This window comes from Salvia splendens, chromosome 17 (assembly GCF_004379255.2).
Source record: "Salvia splendens isolate huo1 chromosome 17, SspV2, whole genome shotgun sequence".
In the NCBI taxonomy this organism is placed as follows: Eukaryota; Viridiplantae; Streptophyta; class Magnoliopsida; order Lamiales; family Lamiaceae; genus Salvia; species Salvia splendens.
The window spans coordinates 3,985,977-4,013,529 of NC_056048.1; the positions used below are offsets into that span (position 1 = coordinate 3,985,977).

The 27,553-nt window shown below is 35.2% G+C and overlaps 3 protein-coding genes across 5 annotated transcripts; 1 reads left to right on the plus strand and 2 right to left on the minus strand.

Moving 5' to 3' along the window:
• Nucleotides 1-13,454: 13,454 nt before the first annotated feature.
• LOC121773496 (baculoviral IAP repeat-containing protein 7-like) lies at nt 13,455-14,641 on the minus strand. Of its 3 annotated transcripts, none has more exons than XM_042170369.1 (2): nt 14,265-14,641; nt 13,455-14,139 (listed from the first exon to the last, which is right to left on the minus strand). In XM_042170369.1, exon 2 carries the CDS (start codon nt 14,104-14,106, stop codon nt 13,591-13,593), a length of 516 nt encoding a protein of 171 aa, XP_042026303.1. In that variant the 5' UTR covers nt 14,107-14,139; nt 14,265-14,641; the 3' UTR covers nt 13,455-13,590. The 3 variants fall into 3 exon arrangements, with proteins under 3 accessions (XP_042026303.1, XP_042026302.1, XP_042026301.1); XM_042170368.1 differs by having other exon boundaries at nt 14,253-14,597; XM_042170367.1 differs by having other exon boundaries at nt 13,455-14,609.
• A 3,910-nt stretch (nt 14,642-18,551) lies between these two features.
• LOC121775480 (probable transcription repressor OFP9) lies at nt 18,552-19,395 on the minus strand. The gene is made up of 2 exons (XM_042172559.1): nt 18,991-19,395; nt 18,552-18,572 (listed from the first exon to the last, which is right to left on the minus strand). Exons 1-2 carry the CDS (start codon nt 19,393-19,395, stop codon nt 18,552-18,554), a joined length of 426 nt encoding a protein of 141 aa, XP_042028493.1.
• Nucleotides 19,396-21,099: 1,704 nt separating this feature from the next.
• LOC121773239 (pyrophosphate--fructose 6-phosphate 1-phosphotransferase subunit beta) lies at nt 21,100-26,392 on the plus strand. The gene is made up of 16 exons (XM_042170052.1): nt 21,100-21,377; nt 21,918-22,079; nt 22,162-22,283; nt 22,584-22,637; nt 22,732-22,838; nt 22,955-23,060; nt 23,515-23,578; nt 24,140-24,228; nt 24,693-24,824; nt 24,962-25,132; nt 25,222-25,337; nt 25,458-25,569; nt 25,643-25,727; nt 25,798-25,842; nt 25,949-26,017; nt 26,143-26,392. Exons 1-16 carry the CDS (start codon nt 21,188-21,190, stop codon nt 26,220-26,222), a joined length of 1,704 nt encoding a protein of 567 aa, XP_042025986.1. The 5' UTR covers nt 21,100-21,187; the 3' UTR covers nt 26,223-26,392.
• Nucleotides 26,393-27,553: the final 1,161 nt, after the last annotated feature.

Consider the following 27,553-nt stretch of genomic DNA (forward strand, 5'->3'; position numbering starts at 1 on the left):
GCACCTATGAGGAGGCAGAAAACAGCAGGGATTGGGAAAAATGGATGAAGGCAATGATTGATGAAATTGATTCCCTATTGAAGAATGGAACTTGGGTGCTGGTGGAAAGGCCTGATGGAAGGAAGATAGTGAGCTGCAAGTGGATTTTCAAAAGAAAAATAGAGGGCGCAGAGGGTGAAAAGGTGAGGCATAAGGCTAGGCTGGTTGCAAGGGGTTTTACACAAGAATATGGTGTTGACTATGATGAAGTGTTTTCCCCTGTAGTCAAACATACTTCAATCAGAGTTCTTCTAGCAATAGTGGCTAAGAAGAACTGGGAATTGGAACAATTAGATGTAAAAACAGCTTTTCTACATGGTGAGCTAAAGGAGACTATATATATGGATCAACCTAAAGGCTTTGTGAAGCATGGAGATGAGAACAAGGTATGCTTGCTGAAGAGAAGCATTTATGGCCTGAAACAAGCCAGCCGGCAGTGGCACATGAAGTTCAACCAACATATGGTGAAATCTGGTTTTCTGAGATCATCCTATGATGAATGTGTATATATCAAGAGTGTAGGTGGAGTTGCAGTTGCTTACTTACTCTTGTATGTGGATGATATGTTGCTAGCTGGAACAAATATGATTGAAGTCCAGAAAGTGAAAGATGATCTCAGCAAGGCTTTTGAAATGAAGGATTTGGGACCTGCTAGAAGGATCTTGGGGATGTCTGTTGTGAGAAGAAGAGAGAGCAGACAGATATGGCTGAATCAAGCTGAGTATGTGTCCAAACTATTGAAGAAATTCAAGATGGATGGTACCAAGAAGGTGGCTGTACCAATGGGACAACACTACAAGCTGACAACAGAGCAAAGTCCAAAATCAGAGGCTGAGGAGAAAGAGATGCAGAGAATACCATATGCTAACATCATTGGTAGCATAATGTATGCCATGATTTGTACCCGGCCAGATGTTGCTCAAGCTATATCAGTGACAAGCAGGTATATGACCAGCTATGGAAAAGAACACTGGTCCGCATTAAAGTGGTTGATGAGATACTTGAAAGGAACCACTGATTATGGGATCTTGTTTGATGGTGGAGCTGAATATACAGGAGATGCATTGATGGGGTGGAGTGACTCAGATTTTGCTGGGAATCTGGACACAAGAAGATCCCAATCAGGGTATCTATTTACACTCTATGGTTCAATTGTAAGCTGGAAGAGTGGTTTACAATCTGTGGTTGCGTTGTCCACCACAGAGGCCGAGTTTATGGCACTAACATCAGCTGTCAAGGAAAGCTCATGGCTGAGAGGAATGTTGGGGGACTTTGGAATAATTCAAGAGTCTGTAAGCATAGGATGTGACAACAATAGTGCACTATGCTTGGCTAAACATCAGGTGTATCATGAGAGGAGCAAACACATTGATGTGCGTCTACACTTCATTCGGGAAAGGATTGAAGATGGAGAAATAAGGATATTCAAGGTCGACATAGCAGATAATCCGGCAGATATGTTGACAAAGCCGATACCAAGAGCAAAGCTGGAGTCGTGCATGAATTTCATAAACCTTAAGAAGGTCAGCTGATTGGCAGTGTTATCATCAAGGTGGAGTTTGTAAATTGGGTGATGAATTCACTGCAAATCGAGCTGGATCAAATGAGAATCTATCTGGCGAGCTGAAACCCTTCAGGAGCCGTCGGATTGCGAGATCATGGGAGATTGAATTCTGACCGTTCGATGCTTTCGACCGTTAGCTAGTTTAGTTTTAAATAGCAGTTAGTTTGTTGTTTTGTAGCTCGCTCGGCAATTTCATTCCATTCAATATAAAATTTCTTTTCTCCAAAATTACTCTCTCAATACTCTCCGATCAAACACACATACATTCAAGATTCACACACACAAAAGTTTACAGAATGCTCTCAAACGCGAAACAGATTCAACTTTCGGCCCCAAATTCTGCAAATTATGTGGAACTCAAATCTGCAAAGGTTATAGCATCTCCAATCATTACACTAAACTCAAACTCATTTTAGTGTAAATGTCACACTAAATATTGATTTTACTCCAGTCATTTACACTAAACTCAAACCCAAAAGATTAATCTCTATTCACTTACTTTTTATACTTTTCAATCATACCCATATTTTTTTCTAAATTACACACTAAACCCATAACACTGTGCCAATAACTTAAATTAAATTAAATTAAATTAAATACTATAATATTTATTAATTAATATAACTATATATCAAAATTTATTATTATCAATTAATGATTAATGATTCTGTCAATTCTTAAACTAAAATAAACAATCCTTAATATTTAAAATTATATGACCGTGTAGAAGTTCTCAAATATTAATGTACATACGTATAGTGTAATTTTACTTATAATATTAATTTAACTTTTTCTAATTTAACTAATATGGCCCAGCCCACTAATTAATAACTAACTAAATATTAATATAATTAAATTAGGTTATTCTTTCATATCTTCTTTTTCTCCCAGCCGCTCTTCTTCTTCCTGTAAGTTTGTCTGTCTTTGTAATTTTAATTTCTCTTCCCATCTTATTTTATTTTGATAAACATAAATTGATATGGACTTGAATGCAATAAATCAAAATCTGAAAAGTGTTTTTAATATACTTTTAGTGTAAATCTATAATAGAACTAGTTTTGCAGTATTGTTGGAAGTATTTTGCTTTTTAAGTTTTACAGTACTGTTAGAAAATGGTCTTACAAAATCAGATTTGAACATTGAACCGAATTCATTCAATCAAATTTGAACTCAAACGTGATGCGAGATTCATTTTTTGAATCCAAAGAATCAAGATGTGGAACTCAAATTTGCTAAAGTGTTGGTCAAATTTCAACATTAAACTAAGTGAAATTACAAAATTTTAAAAATTCATTAACAAATTAGTATAAACTAATTATATTGAGGTGGAGAAATTGCCCCTTATTCCCTGGATCCGCCCCTGAACTAAGTGGAAATTGTTGTGGAAATCCTCAACTACAAATTTATTAAACGCAAATATTCAATCCGAACTTCAAATCAGGAGAGAAGCAAAATTCAATTGTCAGCTGCCTCAAATTGTCCGCTAGAAAAAGGATAATAGTAAAAATTTGTCAGCTTTTCGCTAGAAAAAGGATAATAGTAAAAATTTGTCACCTAGAAAAAGGATAATAGTAAAAATTAGGCCACGTTAATTTTATGGCAAGCCAAAGGATAATAGTAAAAATTAGGTTACGTTAATTTTATGGCAAGCCAAGTAATCATCTTTTTTAGTTAAAAATTTCAATCTGGGTCGGATTTTGGAAATAATATAATTTTCAAAATTCATGATATTATATATTATTACTTATATAATAATCCTTTTAAGTTAAAAATTTCGATCCCGGTCGGGTTTTGGAAAAAATATAATTTTCAAAATTCATGATATTATATACTATCACTTTTATAATAATCTTTTTTAGTTAAAAATTTCAATCCGGCTCGGGTTTTGGAAATAATATAATTTTCAAAATTCATGATATTATATATTATATACTATCACTTTTATTGAAAGTGAAATACCGAAAATGCGCAAAGTTGGTGATTTTTTAAAACCAACAACCATTATTATTATTAGATTTAGTGGGTTGGATAAATTTAGAATACTTTACTTCACAATCGGTGCAAATGATCCAAAACACACATGTATATATAGACATTTTCTGTATATCCTAGAATTTTTTACTTAATTCTTTTATATTGTATATATCTATATTTTTATAAGATAAGTAATATGTAGAACTCTACTAATAATTTAAGAAAATTCTACTATCTAGATTTAGATAATATTAAGATATTTCTACGAGATAATATCTAGATATACTACTACAAAAATCAAATTTATTTCCTTTTATTTCAACAAACATTTCATTGAATGTATAAAATAATTGCATGCCCGTTGAAAATAAAATACGCTGAGATAAATAAAAAACTTGCCCTTTTCCGAAATTCGAATCAAGTCTACTATCACAAAAAATTAAGAAACGTCCATTGTAGTTATTCGCAATTTAAGAGCTGATTATTGATAAGACATGAATAGTGTTAAGTGAAGAATAGTTCTTGATATTCTAAATTGTGGGTGTTATTAGTGATGAAAGAAAAAGAAGTTGTGTTGACATAGATAGTGTAAGTAAAGTGCACTTTCATTCTGTATATATATATATTTGTTGATGTACTTATTAGCTAGATATTCATTTGCGTACATGATTAGATTGGAACGAACATGCAAATATTTTTTAAATTTGAACACATAATATTTCAATTTTGAAGTTGTTAAGTGTGAAAAGAACATAATACGAAAGTACATATATCATGAAGAATACAAGAATATGGCAATAACTCAGCTAATATCCTTTTCTTTGATAAATGTGATAGATATGAATTTCAATCTTTCAATCTCCCAATTCTAAATATTAATAATTAAGTAAGTAAAACTGAAACATCATAGAAATTATGAGTGCAAACTAATATAATCAATTTTTCACCACACAATTGCACTGGCATATAATCACAATAAAGTAGATAAAAATAACAAAATATTTCGGAAAAAGGAAACAGAACATTAAGTGAGAAAATGACAAGCTAGATCAAGTGGGTCATCATATTTAATTCGTGACAATCATGAAGCATAATAATCTTGTGCTGTCTTTCTCTTAATTTACGCCATTAAAAAGACTTCAATAATTAAAAGGATAAAATCTTGTAAAAGAGTTCAAGATCAAGTCGATTTGGTTGGAAAGTTGCTTTATTTAATTTACTTTAATCCCACTTTTTTCTTTCTAAATTGAGTAATTAGTGACTTAGTGTACACTTTAAGGATATTTTAACCGCTTTTTGAGAAAATAAATTCTCCTTAGACTTGACTATTAGTTTTAAGAAATAATATAGTTTTCGTCACTAACATAAAATCTATAATTATTCCTTTTGGTTCACTTTACGTTAAGTTGTTGCATGCTTTTAAAATGGCATTTGATATTTGCAAATTGAATTTTTTTTTTTGTTCTCTTTTTGTTCTTAACGAGTCTAGTGATGCAAATCATGCAATAGGCCTAACTTTTACTGTGCCACGGAATTTTATTTTTTGGTGACCAAACTTTTTATATACGGATTGTGTAGTGCTTATTCAAATCTAATCAAGGTTTTGTCATTTCATTAAGGTAAAAGACAATAATTTCATTAAGAAAGTATGTACCTTTTTAAAACTTATTACCCCCAAACTTACTGTAATTAATTTATAAATTAATAATAATGAATGCCCAATTTAATCGTTTATTTCATTTTTCATTTTTTTCTTTTCTCTTTCAAGTTGAAGATAAAAAAGAATAAATTTAATGTGATGATCCCAATAATAATTTATAAGGTCTTATGAGTATAATTTTAATTTCGGTTCCTCCATAAAAAAAATGTTTTATTCTTTTAATGTTATCCACGCAAAATTCTCACCAAACATTTAAAATGATGCCTTGCAATTTTTTTGTGGATGAATGAAATATTATTATAAATAATGATAACGATGACTAAATGTATGCTCACAAGTTTGTCTAAATATATGACTCTCAAACTTTAGTTTTGATTCATTTATTTTGGCAATTAAATTATTGAACAACTTATTGTAGGCAGTGGGCTAGGCTAGTACGTACCTTCATCTATTCATATTTTTAACGGTGTAAAGTTGAGCTGCCATATTAGCCGATGTGACAACGCAACGACGTCGTTTTCTGGTATTACAACTTGAATAGCCACACACGCCCACACCACACACACATTTGAAAAATGACCATACTGACCTCTACAACATTTAAAAATGAGCAAATTGTCAACAAATAAATCCAATGTTTAATTAAATTGTGCCGGTGTCGAATTTTAAAAAAATGGAAAATAAATCATCAGATTTGAGAAATTTGCAATTGTTTCATCCAAATTTCGAAATTTTGTCAATAAATCATAGCGTCAATTTCACCCCAACTAAAAATAAATAAATTTTTTTTTTGGATAGTTGCGAATTTTCCGATTTTAATAATTTATTGTATTAATTTCTAAAAGTATATATGGGATTGACCAAAATTTGTTTAAATTTGATGATATATTTCGTAATTTTCCCTTAAAGAATTGCTTGACTATCTTAAATTCTCAATTATAATTTGATTAACATAAATACATAAAAAAAAGATGGATTTAAATGCGTTTCTATAATTATTTGAAGTGCCTCGCTAAATATGATTGCATGATTGTCATGAAGCCATGCTAAATAAGTATGAGTGGGTCGAACTCAGTGGCGGAGCCATATTGGAACAAGGGTACCAATGTACCCCAAATTTCATGTTAATTATATATATAGATGTATTTGGTACCAAGAAACGTTGGTGGTGTAGTGGTAATTCGCCCCATTTGTGTATTTGGATGCTCATGTTCGATTCCTTTCTGGTGTGTTGTTACCTCATTTTAATTTTAATCATTTTTCCACAATATTGTAGTTAAATGACACCATATGCACCCTTTTATTTTGTATCTATAAAAATTGAATTTAATTTACACATATTTTCTTCTATATAATAACATTACATTTGTATATATTTTCTTCTACAATAAACATTACCTTAGTGCTATAGTATTTAAAAAAATATTTTTTTTAAACTTATAAAAATTGAAGTAAATTGACGTAGTATACATTTTTTCTTTTATAGAATAAACATTATGTCGGTTGTTATATCTTTTGAATTCAAGCATTAAGGTATATTATGTTAATCTTAATTTATGCTAACATCGGATTTTGAAGTTCCGAGTTACTTTACTTATTTATCGCACCCCCAAACTGAAAATCCTGGATCCGCCACTGGTCAAACTATTTGATGCCGATAGACAATAATAAATTAATAATTTTGCAATATCAAGAAAAAGGGGTTTTAGTTTAAGCTGCCCCATTAAAAGTTTAGGATTTTGGAACCATTGTTAAGTTTTTAATTTGAAAGTTTATTCTCACCTCTTTTAAAAGTATCTATATCCATTAATGATTTCCCTACCTTTTTATACAACTATGAAGTGTCCCTCTCCACAAAATACGTTTACATTATCTTGTAAGCATCAAAGCATTATCTTTGGTACCTTAAATTAAGTATGCATTGCATCATAGTTGACAAAAGAAAACTATTGAAAAGAAAATTTCAAGCGAATTTAGCATAAAATGTTTGGTAAGTTCCATGAAAGAAAGCAATAAGAACGTACGAAGAAGCAAAGTAACCCGAATAAAACAAGAAAAATATATTAGTAGTACTTAATATCCTTCGTGATTTTTGGATTGTACTAATTTATTTTCAACTAACAATTGTGAGTAGGTTTTTAAATCTAGTCTTATAATATGTACTCCCTCTAGTCCTTCAAATTAATTATCTCATTTCACTTTTACTATTTTCAGCAAGTGGACCACATATTTTACTAACTCATTTTACTCACAATTATTATAAGAATGATATATAGAAGTAGGATTCACATTCTATCAAATTCTTTCTCCTGCTTTTCTTGATAGTGTTAAAAAATTTCTTAAAACCTGCAATGGTCAACTATGAGACAATTAAATGGGGACCAAAGGAAGTATCTAATTGGAGTATCATATTAGCTAGAGAGTAGGGACCCAATGAGATCTCATAAAACATCAATTGAACAGTATCATCTTTCCTGACGAAAACATCGATCAAACAATATTATTCTACTGTAGTTGAAGCATTTCTTTGGGCCATAAAGAATAAACGTTTAGAGCTACGTACGTGGAAAATTAATAAAATAAAAAGGATTAAATATATTGAATTTTGTTATATAAAAACAATCCAACTGACGCTAAAATGGGAATATGACTCAATAGAATTGGAACAATGCAGTATTATGGCTGATTACTGAGTTGACATTTGACACCAACTAGATCCTGGCTAGACATATTACCCCTAGATTGGGTTCTTTAAATATTTGTCTTTTTTCCATTTTATGTTTAACAAACTTACCAAGTACCAACCATAGATATAAGATCGTAGGATTTGACTAATATGTGGGCACTTATCTTTCTTTTTTCCTTTTATGATCTCAATAATATATAGTCTAAATCACATAAAAGTGGAATATATTCAAAAATCTCATGAAAACATTTCTGACACTAACAATCTTTTCTGGTTTATTTTCAACATGTTTGGAGTGTCATCATGACTTCATGGATAGTTTTGGACTCTAGACAATTCTTTGCAATTGAATCTACTTTTTGAAAGCAAAGATGATAGATGAATTGAATATATACAAAAAAAATTAGGTTTTGAAAAAGAAATCGCATGTTGCTATGTCGGATTTGAATCTGATCTTAGGTTCTTTGAACTTCTCTACATTGTAGTAGTATTTTTGTACGGTATAGAACCTATTTTGATAAAAATGTCACCTTTGATTGAAAAGTACTAACTGTAGAGGCTCCACTCTTGTAAGCAACAGACCAATCAAGAAATTAAAGTGAATTTTCTTTTATACTCTTGTATTTGATGCAACATGCCGATAAGTTGATAACACCATTCACTCAAGCTGTCCCATTCCAATTTAAATGTATATTAGGTCTTAAATAAATAAATAAAACTTTATGTTGTTGTCTTTCAAAAATTTAGATTTTTTTATGTTGTGAGAATCATGCAACTACTATATTTCATGTGCACTCGATAAACCTCAACTCCTCATATGTTAATATGTATACTACAAAATAATTGTCATGACATGAATTTAGTGACATCAAGAGCTGGCTAAATCTCGGGTATAGTAAAAATAATTAGTTACATCACACATATGCAACTACATACTTTAATGGCACTAGACGAACTAGATAAATGTCATTCCATAAGATTATCTTGAAGATCTTTTCCTCGTGATATCTTACAAATAAGGTAAGACTATCTTGAAGATCTTTCCTTATCTTGAATGGTATCTTGTAAGTAAGGTAAGATTATCTTGAAGATCATTTCTTATCTAGAGACATAATCTCCTAACCCGATGGGCTTAGGATGCACGGGCTTGGATCGTGGTTGGGTTGTCTGGCATCGAGTGAGTTGGATATGGCTAGGCATGTATCACAAGTGTTCACGGATTTATTTTTGGATCATTTCCAAAAAACATCATCCTAATTTTACTTGTTCACTCAACTAATATAGTGTTTTCAGTTTTACTTGTTCATCGATATGAAATAAGTTTGTAGTCAAAAAAGCTTCCTCGCAAACTAAGATCACAAGTCTTGCACATCAAGAAACACTAATACAGTGTTTCCAATTTTACTTACTCAATGTGACATTGATGAATTTGTAACAAAACACTCCTAATTTAGTGTCTTGATCTCAACACTACACATTTAAATGAGAAAATTAGACACCTATATAGAGAGTGAATTTCGACTTCCTTTTTCATTTATGTATTGACCAATTATGCAAACCTATACTGTAAGAAATATATATTGCTTGCGGCAGACAATATCCATTGAAATCGCTCCAAGGTCGGTTAGAATTTGGCCTTTCAAAACAGACATTGTAAGTGGATTTTATCCATTGATCAAATAAGTGATGACATTTGAAGTCCTAATACTGTAATACATGATGGTGTTGTAAGAAAATTTCAATTTGGCATTATTCCATGTTTTTTTATAATTTTCTGTTCATATATCAAATTGGACATCGGCAAAAAAGTAAAGCAAAGATAAAGAGAGTGATACGACACTCCACTATGACCATTTTTCTAGGAGCTTCGAATTAAACACATGCGTGTGTACATTTCTCTCATCAAACATGTGAGGGTTTTGGCGATGCACATCCAAACTTAAATTAAGTACACGTGTCATTGTCTATTTCTCTCATCAAACATGTGAGTATTGACGATGCACATCAGAACTTAAATTAAGTACATGCTTCATCGTCTATTCCTCTCGTCAAATTATGCATATCCGAACTCCGTGTTAGTATGATATTGAGGATTTATGGCGACGCACACTCAAACTTCACATCTATTTCTCTCATCAAATATGTGAGGATTTTTTGACAATGCACTGTCAAACTCTACATTAGTATGGTATTGCAGATTTGACAATGCTCACTCAAACTTCATATTAGTACTTGTACAAGGGTTTGATGACGTATTCTCAAAGTCTACATTAATATAATAGGAGTATTGTCTATTTTTGGTCAAAAGGTTATGGTTTTATTTTGGGCCACTTGCTTAAAAGATCTCAGTCTAATGGAGTTAGAGGAAATAATATAATACTTTGCTTACAATTTTTATTGTTAACTATGTGAGATGAGTTTGCATCCCCAAATGTGCGATTACACGTGGTAATCATGCATATGACAAATGCTAATTTGATAAAGTATAAAAAATATTATGTTACGACTTATATCTAGCAAGTTAGGTATCAATTATCATGCAAAGTGAGGGTCGTTCAAATGAAGAGTTGTTTTCGAAGTCGAATCAAAGTAATCCACTTGGCAAGTTGGTAACTTCTTCCCCAAAAGGGATGAGTTGTAGGAGATAAATAGTGTCTGGATACAGTGTGTCTCATGTGGTGGGGGCTCACACCATGAAAGTGAAAGAGATGCCGAGATTGATGGAGGTATAAGCTTGACCTTCCCACCCAAAATACTACTAGCAAAATTCTCAAAAAATATTCATGTATGTTAATATAAATGTGGTCGGCATTTCATTTAAGAAAAATGAATTGTGAAATTAAAATGTGGTAAATACTAAAACGTCGATTTGATCCCACCCATGCCGGAATCTAAGTCTGGTCAATGCAGTTTGACTGGATCGTACGAGTGACAAAAAGATTTAAGTGCAAAATATATGGAGTAGTATATTAATTTAATATGTAAAAAAAGAAAAGAAGAAGAAGTTCAAAATTAATCAAGAATATAATGATAGAGATTGAAGAGGTAAAATTATAAAGACTAAAAATATTGATAGTGGGGGATACAACGTGAGACACTAAAAATGGGAGAGATGATCTCAAATAGTTAATTATGTCGTATGTTGTATAAAGAGGGGTCCATAGATCTATTAAGCAATTTCTATCAATAATCTTGTCTAGTTTTTAATGAATGATTGGTGGATTGACAATATGCATAACTTGGTGGAGAGAGGTTATGATAAGATGTGATTAAAATTTAGTTGACAATTATTGAAGACAAATGAGAACAAAATAATTGTGAATAGAGTGTCAACCACACTAATTTTTAGTTATAATGTCACCTATCCTTCCCCAATTTTTAGGTACTTTAGTAGTTTCTAGAGATTGAATAATGCACTTGATCTACCTTCCTCACCCTTTGAAAATTCCATTAAAGTCAAATTTACAAACTTCATGGAGTATTTTTTTTATTTAAAGTCAAATTTGGACATAACATATACACATGCAACTACTAATATTGTTACAAATGTAGTTTCAAGTGAAAGTTTACCATGATACTAAGACCGAATTTCTTATGTTACAAAATTTTCAATATTTTAAATTTTGTAGTTACAATCTTCTCGAAACATCTTGGACTGCCAATTATCTAATAACACTTACTCCCTCCGTCCCAAGTTACTTGAGTCGTATTCCTTTTTGGGTTGTCCCAAGTTACTTGAGTCATTTCTCTTTTTGGCTAAAAACAAAACATTTAATCATACTTACTTTATTCTTTTATTTACTTTACTCTCTCTTCTTTCTCTTACTTTATTTCCTCCTCTATTTTATTTAACTCACTAAACACAACTTTCTTAAATCCCGTGCCAAAAAGAAACGCCTCAAGTAACGTGGGACGGAGGGAGTACAACTTATTTTTCAAAATAAAGTTTTACTCCCTCCGTCCCACATAATTTGGGACACTTTGACCGGGCACGGGTTTTAAGAAATATAATGAAAAGTGAGTTGAAAAAGTTAGTGGAATGTGAGTCCCACTTTTATATATTAGTTTTATAATTAAATGTGAGTAGGAATGAGTTAGTGGAATGTGGGGTCCACTACCAAAAATGGTAAAAGTGAAATGGGTCAAATTATGTGGGACTGCCCAAAATGGAAAACTGGGTCAAATTATGTGGGACGGAGGGAGTATAATCTAAGCTTTAAACAATTTCTAAGATGCAAGGATTTGTAACCTTAGCATAGCCAAATAATACCCTCACTATTATTGCATGGCAAAACTTTCTCATCTTGAAATATTCTTCTCCTATTTTATGCCTTCATGAATTTATTTTTTGAGAAGAACAATACTAGATTTTTGTGGACCAATCTATTTCCCAGTTGCAAACTGTTATGATGCTAAATCCGTTACATTTATGTAAATATCAAAGTATAATGTGGTCCAATTGCATGTGGAGTGTCTCTATAAACACAGCACATGTATTTGTATCAATGAATTTGTAAAAGTATACCTCATTCACCAAATACATAACAAAAGAGAAAAAGTAAAGTATAATGATGATTGTATTGGAATTTGTGCGGTACGTACACAAGAATAGCTGGAAATTTGTTTTTCTTGTTTTTTTCCGGATGATTATAATAACCTTAACAATAATGATCAATTCATCATGAATTAGAGGGATGATTGAATAATTATATTGAGTGTTTTATCATGTCATCAAATAACATGATTAGAGTTTGATACAATTTCCATAATTGAATGAGAAATTCTCCATTATCATGCAAACATAATAAATTTAACTGTTGCAATTTACAAAAGTTCTGTTTTTAAATGGAAATTGGTACAATGGTTGGGCTATTTTTAGCATAATTTTAAGAGCCCAATTCACGTAAGTTTTTATGAAAGTTAAATAATTGGGCTGATTTCTTGAAAATTATGGCTCAGCCCACTTAAAATTCGATACTAATGGGCTTCTTTGTGTCTGTTTAGTAATGTGTAAATTGGGCCTATTAATAGCAAAATCTCTCTCTCTCTCTCTCTCTCTCTCTCTCTCTCTCTCTCACACACACACACACACACACACACACTTTCAACTTTCAACCCATAGTTTTAGTACTTTTTATGTGAAAGATGGGCTAACATCTAAGCAAAGTGGTGTCTCCATATTTTGAGCGGTTAAGTCTATCAAATTTACAACCCATAGAAAAATTGTTTGTATTTAATGAGACTAAATTGTCAAAATGACTAAAATTTTTTTAAAAAAATGGGGAACTCTCTTAGTTGCCATACAGAGAAAAGCCAGAACACAATTCAATGAAGGTTTTGTAGCTCTCCCAAGATTCTTTTTTCATTCATAAAGGAACAAAAGCTGAAAATGAAAAAAGGTAGGAGTACATATTTCTCATTGTATTCAAACTTAGAATGGGGGGAAAGTTTAATCTCTTCTTCAATATGTCTATATCGATTTTTCATTTAATTTCCTTTCTAACATCTATTCTTAGTGTCACCAATACTAGTTTTCACAAATAATCTCATTTAATTAAAACTATAAAACAACATTATTAACACGTCACAATAGAAGCAGACGATGACATCAAATGTATTGTTGATCAATGTTTTTTTACATCAATAATGACTCCAATCCCCGACCTATTAGTAAATGTCGAGAATCTCATGAATGAAGCGGTTGCAGAGGGGACAGGAGCCTCGGTTCAACCACAGCTCCCTCGAACACACCCTACAAAAAGTATGCCCACATGGTATGAACGCCGCTCCCTTCCTCCTTCCCATGCACACGCAGCACACCGAATCACTCTCCCCCTCCTCTCTCCTCCTCATCTCCCCATCGCAGCCGTCCGTTTCCTCCAGCAGCGTCATCAACGACACCCTCGATGGCGTTCCCGCCACATTCCCAAAATCCAGCGCCGCCCTGATCTGCCTCTCCGCCGCCAGCGCCGCCGCCAGATTCATCCCCGGCGACTGCGGCACGCACGGCGCCGCAACCGGCACCGGATCAGGTGATTCACGCCCACCTACACCCTCATCATCACCAATCACGCTCATGGACGTGGGCCCAATCCCCCAACTCGGCCCACAGCAGCCCAGCCCCTTCAATCCGAGCCGTTCCTTCAAACTGGGCCTCCTCTCCGCGCGATCCACGCCGTCCATTCTCTCCCCAAGGATGTCCCACACGGTCCTCACCTGAAACTCCACGATTTCACCCATTTTGCAGAAAAAAATCAACCAAATTAGAGATTATATAATCAAGAAGCAATGAATTAATGCAAACAGAAGAAGAGTATGAACGAACTCACTCGCTCACTCACGTGAATCACATGAATGCTTAGGCCGCCATCAAAGCCGCCACCACCGCCTCTGTGATTCAATATTAATACAACAAACGCCGCCGGTGAGTTTTTGCCAGCGAGAGAGGGAATATTTTTTTTTTGTGTCTTGTTGGAAAGAACTAAAGACAAAATAGAACAAGTGGAATGAGGAGAGAGAGAAAATTTGATTAGGAGGAAAGACTAATTAAGATAAAGTAGTATTGATAATTTCATTGATTAGTTCATACTACTATATAATAGAGAGGGCCTTTGGGAATAAATATATTGGTGTGATTATTTAATGAGAAATGGTTCTTGAAAATGTCGCCAGCCATAACTAAGTCAAATTAAAGCAGGCACATACGTCGAGGGTAAGCTTTTCCCATGTGGCAGTCAGAATTCAAGGCATTAAAACTTGATGTAAATATCAGTTATTGTATTTTTCTATGATGGAAAGCTGATAAATTTTGATTGATTATTCTGTTTAGTTGGGGATGTCTGAGAGCAAATGTTTTTAGGCGTGGGAACATATAATTGAGTAGCCGTTTATGCTTTGGTTTATTCTTTCGGGTTATTGTCTCGTAGTATATTGTTTTATTGTTTTTATAATAGTTGATGTCAATTTAAATGAGCTCATAAACGCAATTAACTATGATACCAATCTACGATTTTGACGTATGTAGCTTCTTGAGCTTAGTTAATGACATACTTAAATATTATCAACCTAACAAGGAGATGAGAAGAAGCTAAAGTACTTTTTTAATGTTTTGATATGTGGATTAATTAAAGGACGGTGTATGTATTTCTACTTTATATTGAGATAAAACTATAGCGGTGTTATAGTGTTAAGAGTTTGATCTTGAGGCCATCCACAACGCTGTTCCTATACCGTTCCTATACCGTTCCTTAAACCACTATTTGAGGGCCCCACTGTACTTTTTTACTCCATTCCTTAACTAAGGAACGGAACCTGCAACCCTCCGTTCCTTAACCGTTCCTTAACCGTTCCTTAAATTACTATTCATTCTATTTCAATTTTTATTTTTATTTCCAACTAAATTAAATTAAATAAACACACTACAAACATACTTTATTAAAAAACAAACATACTTTATTAAAAAACACACAATATTAAAAAAAATTACAACTTAAACTTAAAAAAATTAAAAAAAACACACAATTCAAATCCTAAAAAAATAAAAAACACACAATAAAAAACACACAATTAAACGTGGGAAAATAAAAAAACTACTCCGCCGGCGAATCATCCTCCGGAGGCGGTCGAGGTTTAGGGGGAGGGGGAAGACCAAGTAGTCCTGCCATATGCACAATTCCGTTCCACCAGGCCGTGAATTGGGCGTACGAGAAGCGGGAAGTGTCCGCCATTGTGGCGGTTATGTACGCCACCATAAGTGTGTTCGAGCCTCCTTGTGAGCCCGATCCCGAGGCCGACTGGCTTGATTCTCCTCGGCCCTTCCTCGCTCTAGCCGCTTTCGCCGCCTTCGTCCCTTGCGGACGACGGCGCCCACGGCTAGATCCCTCGTACTCGGCGGCCGTAACCCCAACCTCCTGCGTGCCACGATCACTGGGCGCATCGGTGTCACCAGACGAGTACTGGCCGCTCGTCGTGTGCTTCGTCCGCTTTCAGGTTGATCCCGAGCTGGAGCGGACACCACCGGCCCACCTTTCCTCGTCCTTGACGAGCTGCCAAATATCAACATATTTGAACTGTACACCGGTGTCCTGGTGGAAGGCGCGCATAGCCGCCCTCAGTATGTCGGCGCCCGAAGCTCCGCTTTGGTAGTGCGCCGCTTCGGAGGAGTAGATCCCGCAGAATTTTTTGACCTGTAAATCGACTCGGCCAAAGTGAGCACGAAGCATTGTATATTTGCGCTTCCGGGCCCCTTTCGGCTTAGTCTCGTGGTAGACATCACGGACCTTTTCCCAGAAGCACTTGGCGGCTTGTTGGTTGCCGACGATGGGATCATATGAGACGGTGAGCCAGGCGGTGTACACCGCCTTTGTTTCTTCGTTGGTGTAGGGATGCCGGCCCAGATCCTCCGGCTCCTCCTCCTCATCCTCCTCGGGTGCCTCAGACGCAGCCCTGTAGCTTCCACCGCCTCGGCCTCCTCCCTGAGTGGGTTCAACGGGGATATCCTCCCGAATCTGGGACAAACCCTGGGAAAGCCGCGAGCCGGAGCCTCGAGCGTAGGCATCCACATCGAAAGTGGGTGGTTGGTACCCACCCGGCGTCGCCGACCCCTGCGTGCCCGGCGTCGATGACCCAGAACCACCAAGTGTGTTGTACATGGTCTCCCAATCGCCGAACGCGTTGAGATCCCACCCTCCGGCGCCGCCACCACCGTAATTGCCGTCGCCGGACATTTTTTGAAGAGATAGAATATGAAAATTGGAGAGAAATTGATGTTGATGTAGGAAGAATAGATGTGTAGTTGTGTATAAAATGAATGAATTAGGTGTATTTATAGAATAAGAAAATAAAAATAAAAATTAAAAAAATTAAGAAAAAGTTAAAAAAAACGGTAATGTTACCGTTTAAAAAATTTTTTTTTTTTTTTAAATTCGATTTTTATAAAAAAAAAATAATTATTGCGTCATTGCTGACGTGTCCCACTCGCGGGCCGGCGAGTGGGAAGCACGCACGCACGGGGATCGGCCACGTCGCCCAGGCGCGTGGCGGCTTGTTCCGTGCCGCGTTACGTGCCGTCGGCACCCGGCACGGAATGGGAACGGGACGGGAGCGGAATGCAGCGCCGCAACGCGTTCCGCGGCGAAACCGTTCCGGCGGAACGGCACGCGGAACGGTTTCGGCACGCGTTGCGGGTGCTCTGAGAGATGAATCTCCGTGTAGCTTTTGTTCTGATGTTGTATTGATAGTTTGATCGTCAATCTATGACTTGAACATTTTGTTATTCACAAAAAATTCACAATACTTAAAATTATCAAACAATAATAGTAGAGTAGGCCATTTGGTGCCAAGTTACAATCACATATTATTATAATCATATCATTCAAACCAATCTCGGATAATCCATTCTCCAATCATGCATTCTGCTTCTTTTTTGCTTTCAATTTTAGATAATCTGCTAGATTAATGTTCAACACATAATTCAATTTTATAATTGAACCATTTGTTTCATATATTGGGCCCGATATTATCAATAGTTGATCTACACCTCGGCAAAGCTTGTCACACACTATTTTTAGTGCAAAAGGTGATTCCGTCGCCTTGGCGGCCCCCACATTCCGGCCCGACATCATGTGAGGGGGTTCAATCAGGGTACGCAGTAGCCCGTTAAGGGAAAGCCTTAACCCACTGGCTGCCAGAAGCCCATCTCCCAAGGCCTCACACCCTGAGAAATAGAAATGGAAGCAACCCACACTTGTGCCTGAGAAATAGAAATGGAAGCAATTACACGACAGCAGTGAGATTCAAACTCAGGCTCATTGCAGCAAGATCTGTCCCTCCGTTGTCAACTGCGCTACGCCCCTGCGGGCATGTCACACACTATTATGTCATCATATATGGTGTATTGTGCAAGTGTTTGAGTATTTGTGTCATTTTCAACATCGACAATTATAATTAAATCACACAGTTGATGTATAAAAAAAACTCAATTGTGTAATAATACAATTCTTATTTTTGCAACATACGTTGTTGTTCCATGTGGCACGCTACCTTTCTTAACGAAAAGAAGTTCACAAGACTTGTGGTTGTTTGTATTCCTTCTCAATTTTCTTGCTATCAATTTTGCTTGATTCGTCAACTCCATTAACAAAGAGTGTGATTAATGATAATGTATACACAAAGGTGGTGTTCGGTTTCCAAGATAAAATAGTACCAATATATAATTTAGGATTGCGTTGTGAGATTATTTTAGTCATAGGGGGTTAGCCATGACTAATTATCCCATGATTATCCATCTAGGATTGAGTTGTAAGAATAAATCTCTTGAACCAAACACACTACAAATTTAATCTGGATACAATCTTGCAAACTGAACACCTCAAAATGAATTTAATGTAGCAAATCTATACAATAAATAAAAATAGCTACCAACGTTATTTTATTTTAGTCGAGAGACTATCCCAAATAGTTATGCTTATAGAACATTAATAGAGATTTTAAAGAATTAATATTTGAACTAGATAAAACGAAATATAGGCTAGTAGTAGGTTAGTTAACAGCTGACTGAGCCCAAGCCCAAACCAAAACCCTCAAACTTTAAAAGCCCAAATGAAAGCTTATCGGGCCTAAAATTCAATCTAAGTTTGCCATAGATCTATCTGTACAAGACAAATAAGACCAGTAACTAATAAGGCTTGGTGTCTTCTGCAATTTTTAATTAGGGTTGACACTTGACTACAACCAATTTGGGTATATAAATATTATTTAACATTTAATTTAAAAATTAATAATTGATTATAGTTATTAATTACTCAAGTTGTATAGTTTTTAAACTTTAATTTTAGACATACATATTAAATAAATTTTGTTATACTATTAATACTACCTACCTCCATTTCATAAAAACTAGAGGTGGTTCGTTTTATATAAATGCCAATAGTAGACTTATTTGCATGTACATGATAGAAATGCCATGTTGTACATAGTGCAGCGGGTTTAACGAACAAATTACACTCATTTCATGAAAAAATGACATTAAAAATGTACAAACAAATCGATGCAAACATCATGAAATACCTCAAGTATAATCCCTCTAAACTCCTCATCATTCATGGACACATAGTAATTCAACAGCCTACGCAGATCCTTCGTTTCGCGAATGCAGTTCGCCACAATCATCTGCTCCATGGACTCTCTAAAATCCTCCCTTATATCGTACGACGACTTCTCCATCGCCACCATCACCACGAGCTTCCTCTCCCGCTCGTCACTCCCCACCCTCCTCCTCCTCCTCTCTCTGATCATCTGGTCAAGCCTCACTTGCACCATCGCGTGCGCTATGCTTGAAACCGTCTGAGCTTCAATATCTTCGTCGGGAGAAGACGAAGAAGAAGAGACGCTGAGCCTGCAAGTGGCGCAGAAGGCCTTGGAGCACTTGCTTTGGAGCTTCTCTCTCTGCTTCTTGTGTTTGCTTCTTTGCATTCTCACATGTTAATTTGAAGTGGAAATGCCAACTCCTCAAATAAGATATGATTTGTGTTGTTAGACATTGGGATATTGGTGATCATGATTGTGTCTTTAGAATCTGAGGTAGGAAGAGAGGCTCTTGTTGTTTATTTGTATAAATCTTGCTTTAGTTTCTTTTACGGTAATGTATTAGGTGGCTTTGCCTTTCCAATTGTGGCTCGAGTTTAAAGGAACACATGTTTTATTATGTTAATGTGATGTGAAAAAAAGGATAGCATGATGATGATAAAAGGAAAAAGAAGAGGAAAGAATGAGAATCTTTAGAATGTTTTGTGTTATCGATTAGGCCTAATTAACCAATCAAGGATCATAATTAGGGATGGGCTTTAAAATATCCCTTGATCATAATTAGGAGTGAACTTTAAAATATTCTAATATTGTTGAGTGGAGGCTTAATACATAGGCCATAGTATTAGGAGACATTTGGTCAAAATATGATGACATGACTCAATGAACTTAGTCTACAAGTCTAGGTGCTGAAGAATGAATTTATTGTTTACATATTGGGCGTTTATTCCTTATGTACATTTGAAAAAACATGGGTATTTTTACATTTTTATATTCATCAATAAATTTAAAAATGTTTGCTCATATGAGTACAACACAATTTTTGCATAAGTTTTCATAGCCTTTTTACAATATGTCATCACCCATCGTCGTGCCTTCTCTGAACACCATATATCTCACCTCGTCGTGCTCTAACCAACTATATAAAACCAATATAATTGACATGTTAGGTGCCATTCTTTCTATATTTTGTGTAAATATATACGCGTTAAAATAAGTTCAATGTATGTAGTGTAGCACAGTAGCATTACTACACTAACAAAACCAATTTGTTTTTAATTTTTTTTATATACTTGTGAATTGTGATGTCGGTTTGTGTACTTATTCAACAACACATTGGGTTTATTCTATCATTTTCATTTCTGCAAAATAAATATCCAACTTTCCCAAAATAAACAAAAAAAAGAATATTCAAGTTGAACTCAAAATTATTTCTCTCCCATTAATGTTTACGTGCATTTCATCTTGGGCTTCGCTCACGAATTCATACCGTTTAAGATTTAATGGGCTTTCCGAAAGCAATGGCCCACGAGTTTGGGCTTATAAATCACACTCATAAGGAAAGAAAGAATATGATACTCGAATATACTTTATTCTTGGACCCTTTCTACCGCAACAACAACAAAGGTCCCACACTGAATAAAAAAATCATTAAAAATCAACCTAGCAAGTAATCAATTTCTTTTTTCTTTTTACCTATGATTTAGGTAGTAGGTCATTTTATTCAAGGTTATACTCCTATATCAGAAGTAAATCTGAATTAAGAGAATAAATTTTGTAAATTCAATTGAGCTATCTTGATAAACACGAAAAGAGGGGGAAAAATATCTTAAATTTATACGCCGTGATATGTGTAGGGTATAATGGCAAGTAAAATTAAAAGCACTAAACCCTAATTCAACATAAAATAAAATAAAATAAAATAAAATTAAATTATTAACTCATGCTCATCCCACAATATCCTCAAATCGTAATCACGTGCATACGACGAAATACCAAAAACACCCTCCACCCAACAACTATCCGTTCCTGGCGGACTGTTCGAGGACGCATATACCCCTCAAGAAATCAAATAAAGACAAAGAATTCACAGAGAAAGGGCTTCTCTCTACTCCGAAAGATCCGAAGCTTGGTCACTCCCAAGTAAAAGTGTGTAAACGAACCACTCACTCTCTTTCCCATGGCCGCTGCTGCAGTTGTTTCCAACGGCAATCACGCGGCCGTTCAAACCCCGTCCACCGGCCGCTTCGCTGCCGGTTACAGCGAAGTACAGAACAGCCGCCTCGATCACTCCCTCCCCCTGCCTTCCGTTCTCAAAAGCTCCTTGAAAGTCGTCGACGGTCCTCCTAGCTCCGCCGCCGGAAATCCAGGTAACAATTCGTGTGTACGTATGTTTGCGCGTATGATATACTTGTTGAATTTGCTTATTTATTGAGTGAAGATTTTTTCTGATCTGGTTGGTGGAACTGCTTGGAATGATGTTTTGAATATTATTGTGGAATTGTTGGTTGTTTCGATATGTTTGAGCGGAATTTAGTGATGTGATCTGAAGATTATTGTTGCTGTTGTATTCTGCTGCATTGTGGAAACTGGATCCGTGTGATCTGGATCGATTAGCTCTGATTTTCAAACTTACATTAGGTTTTAAATTGTTTTTGTATGTGTGTGTGTGTGTTTAATTTTATTTTAGCCGAATTTCTAGTAAAGTTTATGATTTGTTTATTTAATTTTGGAGTATGATTAGCTGATTGTCGAGAGATTTATGATTTATCTGATGTTTCCTATGATTTTTGGAGTGTGATTTAGCTCATTATACGATGAGGCTATTGAGTTGAAGTTGAGTGAATGCGGATTGAGCCAGAGAATCTGGTAATGTAGGTTGTGCTAATTGCTGGTGGGTTGATATGCAGATGAGATTGCGAAATTGTTTCCTTGTCTTTTCGGACAACCGTCAGTAAATTTGGTGCCAGGAGATGCCGCCGGTGAACTGGCGCCCAAAGCATTGAAGATTGGTGTGGTTTTATCTGGAGGACAAGCTCCCGGAGGGCACAATGTTATTTCTGGAATTTTTGGTTAGTGGCTGAGTTGTTTGATAAATACAATATGAAGATGTGTACTTGATTGGTATAATTTATATGTGTATATGGATTGTAGATTACCTGCAGGATCGTTGCAAAGGGAGTACATTGTATGGATTCCGTGGTGGGCCAGCTGGGATTATGAAGGGCAAGTATGTAGTGTTGACCCCTGAGTATATCTATCCTTACAGAAACCAGGTACCTTCTACATCTCGACTGATATCATCTTGTGTTTACACTTCATTTGATTTGTCGAAATTGGTTAGCATATACGTGCCTTGTCCCACCCATCTTCCAGTGAGAATGGTGTTTTTGCATCATTTGTTTCCGTCTAAATGAGATTGCTTTCATGATTGACCAATTTTTTCATTCAAACACCACCTTTATGCTAATAGGGTGAGGCGCCCTGGAACTCGAATAAATGGATTCATGAATATGGTGGTTAGCATCAAACAATTGCACTAAACCTTGATCTAAGTCTTTTATTGTATCATTCAGGGTGGATTTGATATGATTTGCAGTGGGAGAGACAAAATTGAGACTCCGGAACAGGTAACGTTTGATTAAATGCATATGCATAATTTCATACTGTGACACTGAAAGCCTTTTGGCTAAAGCTGATGAAAGCTCAATCTTTCTGTTTCAGTTTAAACAAGCTGCAGATACAGCAGTTAAGCTTGATCTAGATGGTCTTGTAGTTATTGGTGGAGATGATTCAAACACAAATGCCTGCCTTCTGGCTGAAAATTTCAGGTACACTACATTCCCGACTCCTGTATATCAGAGTTATTTAGTGACTGATTTTTCCTCCTAACTACTAGTAATAACTTGATGTGAGTTCCTCCTTCCATAATATTGTAAATTTCCAGGAGCAAAAACTTGAAAACCAGAGTTATTGGATGTCCAAAGACCATAGATGGTGATCTAAAAAGTAAAGAGGTGCCTACAAGTTTCGGTTTTGATACTGCATGCAAGGTAATTTATGTTTGAACTTCGTATATTTATTTTTCTTATTTTTCTCCAATAAAAGACACTAGCAGGAAGGTACTGGAACTTATTTTTGTGATTGTATTTCTATTAAGCCTTTTCAGGTTGTCATAGCTGTGCTCACTAATTGTCTCGCATATATGACTAGGTTTTTGGGATTATCATTTCACACTTCTAGTACCAAGTTTTGTCTTGCTAATTACTCCATATTTTCTTCCTTTCCAGCTATGACGATCCTTGAAGACCTAAAATGATAATATTATGTCCATCCATCTATTAATGTCTATCCATATATGGTTATATGTATAATGTTCTCTTGTATATCTACCACATGTTCCATGTGGTAGCGAATTTTGTGAATAGCAATGCACTTTTTTCATGACAACTTTTTAGTGTTAGCAGAAATGATCCCAAATGTTCTGACATTCTACACTTTCTCCAGATTTATGCTGAGATGATTGGCAATGTCATGGTGGATGCTCGTTCAACTGGAAAATATTATCACTGTAAGGAATTGAATCTGTAATGTGTCAGAAGCTAATTTAGTGTGCTATGTTTCTTTCCAACCTAATTGGGTATTTGGGTTTACATCTATTTGGATATGGTAGTGTAGAATACCTTATTCTGTTTCCTTTATCCCATTCTAGAGAATGAATCATTATCACATTATTTTCTAAAGAATTTCTTTGTTATCTTTTATTTTCAAGAACATTTTGATATTGTTTAACCAACATCATTCATGAACTTTACAGTCTCGCATGTTGCTCTTGACCACAAAACTGGAGAAATGCTATTTATTTAAATATTAGAGCAAATAATCTGTGGTTGTCTAACAAAAATATTCACTGTAGGGCATAATAGGTATTAACTGCACTACACTAGACTTAAAGTATCTACACCAATGGAATAATTAGATCATTGGAGCTTAGGCTGCAAGTTTTGATCGTAATGCTAGAGATAGCATTTGAAGCCTTGTTCTCTTATCGATGACAGTATAATAAATTAATAATGTTGTACTCTTTTTTCTTATTCTTGAACTGTGAAGTAATGTTTCTCATTCTATGCAGTTGTTCGACTTATGGGGCGTGCTGCGTCTCACATTACTTTGGAGTGTGCCTTGCAAACTCATCCTAATGTCACTCTAATTGGTGAAGAGGTAATGTAGGCTTATTGTGAGTCTGTGACTATGTCTTGCTTATGCTATATGACCCATACCGGAAGTGATCTTGTATAATGAGACTTGACAAACATGAATTTTGTCCAAAGTGAAAATTGAAAGCATTGCATTTTTCATTGCATATATAACTTGGCCTCCTTATATATAAATCCGATTCTTGATTTCTTTGTACATGAAATTGGTTTGCCGCTCTTTCACTGGTTAATCATATTATATGTTTAGTGTGGTCACAACTATAGGTCAAGTGCAAGGTACATAGTTTTTACAAAAAATCCAATGATCACCCTTCCCTTCACACACACACACAAGGAGAGAGGGAGAGATACTTAACTTGCAGCTTGATACAAGTGTACTGCATTTCATAACAATTCATCATCTTACAGTTCCCATTGCTTTCATTACACCCAAATGAGTTCCACTTTACAAGTTCTATCTGGCTTCAGGTTGCTGCTAAAAAACAAACCCTTAAAAATGTCACTGACTACGTTGCGGATGTGATCTGCAAACGTGCCGAACTTGGCTATAACTATGGTGTTATACTCATCCCTGAAGGACTTATTGATTTTATTCCAGAGGTAAAATTATTTTTAATCTGTTCAAATTAGCTTCCTTACAGTTGTACTCTCACAAATAAACTATTGGGTCTGTTTTTTATCAGATCTACTTTCTCTTCGCTTGTTGTAGATTTGACTAATTCATATCTCATTTGCAGGTTCAGCAGCTCATTGCAGAACTGAATGAGATTTTGGCCCACGACGTAGTTGATGAAGCTGGCATTTGGAAAAAGAAACTCACTCCTCAGTCTCTTGAGCTCTTTGATTTTCTACCCCAAGCTATCCAGGAGCAATTGATGCTTGAGAGAGATCCACACGGAAACGTCCAGGTACAGTTCTTACATATGCTTTGAGGTACCATATTACAGCAGTAGTTGGGAATGTATGTTAATGTTATACTTTGTTTGTACACATCCAGGTCGCCAAAATTGAAACTGAGAAAATGCTTATTCAAATGGTTGAAACTGAGTTGGAGGTGAGGAAGCGAGCTTCTGCATACAAAGGTCAATTCAAAGGGCAGTCACATTTTTTCGGGTACCTCTCGTTTCTCTCGCTCCATCTTTTCTCTGTTGATGACGAATTAAAAGACTAGATTGTTACATGAGATATCCGAGCCAGTTATACTTATATCTCTTCTTGATTCCGACCTCCCAGATATGAAGGAAGATGTGGTTTACCATCTAATTTCGATGCCACATACTGCAATGCCTTGGGTTATGCTGCTGGTGTATTGCTTCATAGTGGGAAAACTGGATTGATATCCTCGGTATGTACTTCTACTTGTACTTATTAATGAATCTGTCGAAGCGGGATTCCAATGTTTCTTCGTTTCTTTACAGGTCGGAAACTTGGCTGCCCCTGTGGCTGAATGGACTGTAGGTGGAACAGCGCTGACCTCCCTAATGGATGTCGAAAGGAGACACGGTGTGCCTTTTATTTTCTATTTAACCATAGTTGCAAGTCAAGTTATCTTAAAACTATATTCCTGTTGCAGGTAAGTTCAAGCCAGTGATAAAGAAGGCTATGGTTGAGCTGGAAGGTCATAACTCTTTCTGTAACACTATTTTTTTTCTGTATATGGAATTCTAGAATGTTTTAGATGAGTTGTGCATGTCTGAAATTTAGTGGATGTATAATTGTTTCAGGTGCCCCATTCAGGAAATATGTGTCTAAGCGGGAAGAGTGGGCTCTTAAAAACCTATACATTAATCCTGGTAAGTTATGTCTGAATTAGTTTTCTGATCACCACTTTCTTGAAAACCAAAATCAGACAAATAACATAGTAGTATTAGATTAATCCCCTTCATTTTTCATTAATTAGTTACCATTAATTACACAGGTCCAATTCAATTTGTGGGGCCAACAGCCGATAAAGTGAATCACACCTTATTGCTGGAACTCGGTTATCAAATACTATAAATGTGTGATCTCTGCTGCTCTCCCTGAATTTCCTTTTCCTCAAGAGGGTTATTTTGTTATAATTGGCACTGTTTTTTGAGACAGGTAGATGAATAATTTATCTTCGACATTTAATGTCCTAGAATGGTTGGCACGAAAAAAGAATTTCATGAATATTTTTGGTGGTTCAATGGCTATCTGGCATGCCCCTGCATTTTATTTATATAAGTAAAATGTCCGAGGATAGAGAGTGGGGGAGGTGAGGGGGGCGAAAGAGATGAGGAGTTTACAAATAAACTTTTTTTAATGAGTTTACAAAAGGTGGTTTTTTTTAATGGGTTTACTAAATATGGTAAAAACTAGTGGTGGGTCCATATATCTTATTGGAACTGTCATACAACATACCTTATTGAAAATATCGGTATGTGTAATTGTCATACCTTTACTTTTACGAATTTTTTTTGGTATGTTGAATTTTGGGTAAAATATTTTTAGTATACCGAATTTTAGTATGACATATCGATTATTGTCAAACAAAAATCTCGTTTCGTATCATGTATAAATGTATTTGGTATGGTATGAAAATCTTTTGGTATATAGTTTAATATTGGTATATATCTCTACCTAGTTATACCAAATAATTGGTATATGTCGTACTTTTAAGGCATGTACCAAAAGTAAATGGAATCTACCAAATTTTTGCTTTTATCGTGATGAAACGAACATCGTTACAGTGTCGAAATATTTCGATACGGTGTCATGATAATGTACTGAAATCATGATATACTAGAATTTTATTATATTTTTCAATATTTTCATTTTGATAAGTGAAGTATGCTAGTGTGTATATATATTTTCTCATCCATATAGCTAAAACTACAATCTCTTGAGAGAGAGAGAAAGGAAGAGTATGGATCCAAATAAATTCAAATAATTGTATAACGTCGGTGAAAGTATCAAAACAAATCGTCTAAAGAATAAATATTGTATCAAAACAAAAATCCAAATAGACTTTTTTTCTGAATGAATCAAAAGAGAGTTGGAGCCATTTCATTATCTCCTTTAGGTCATGAGATATTCTTTATAAATTGACATCACATGAGGGATTCCGACATTCATGTGCTCCTATTTTGTTATTTTCTTGTTCATATTTCAAATAGAATTATAGGCTTAAAGAGTTCTATTTTTCTTGTTCCCATTTTGATTCGATAGTCTAACCGGTGTTGCCGTGCTAAAAGCACGATTCAACGTGCTCAACTTACAAAGGAAAGTGTTGAGTGCACGGGGCAACATGTTATTTTACTTTTTGTGTAAACTCAAAATCGGCTTTATAAATACTCCACTTCTTAATA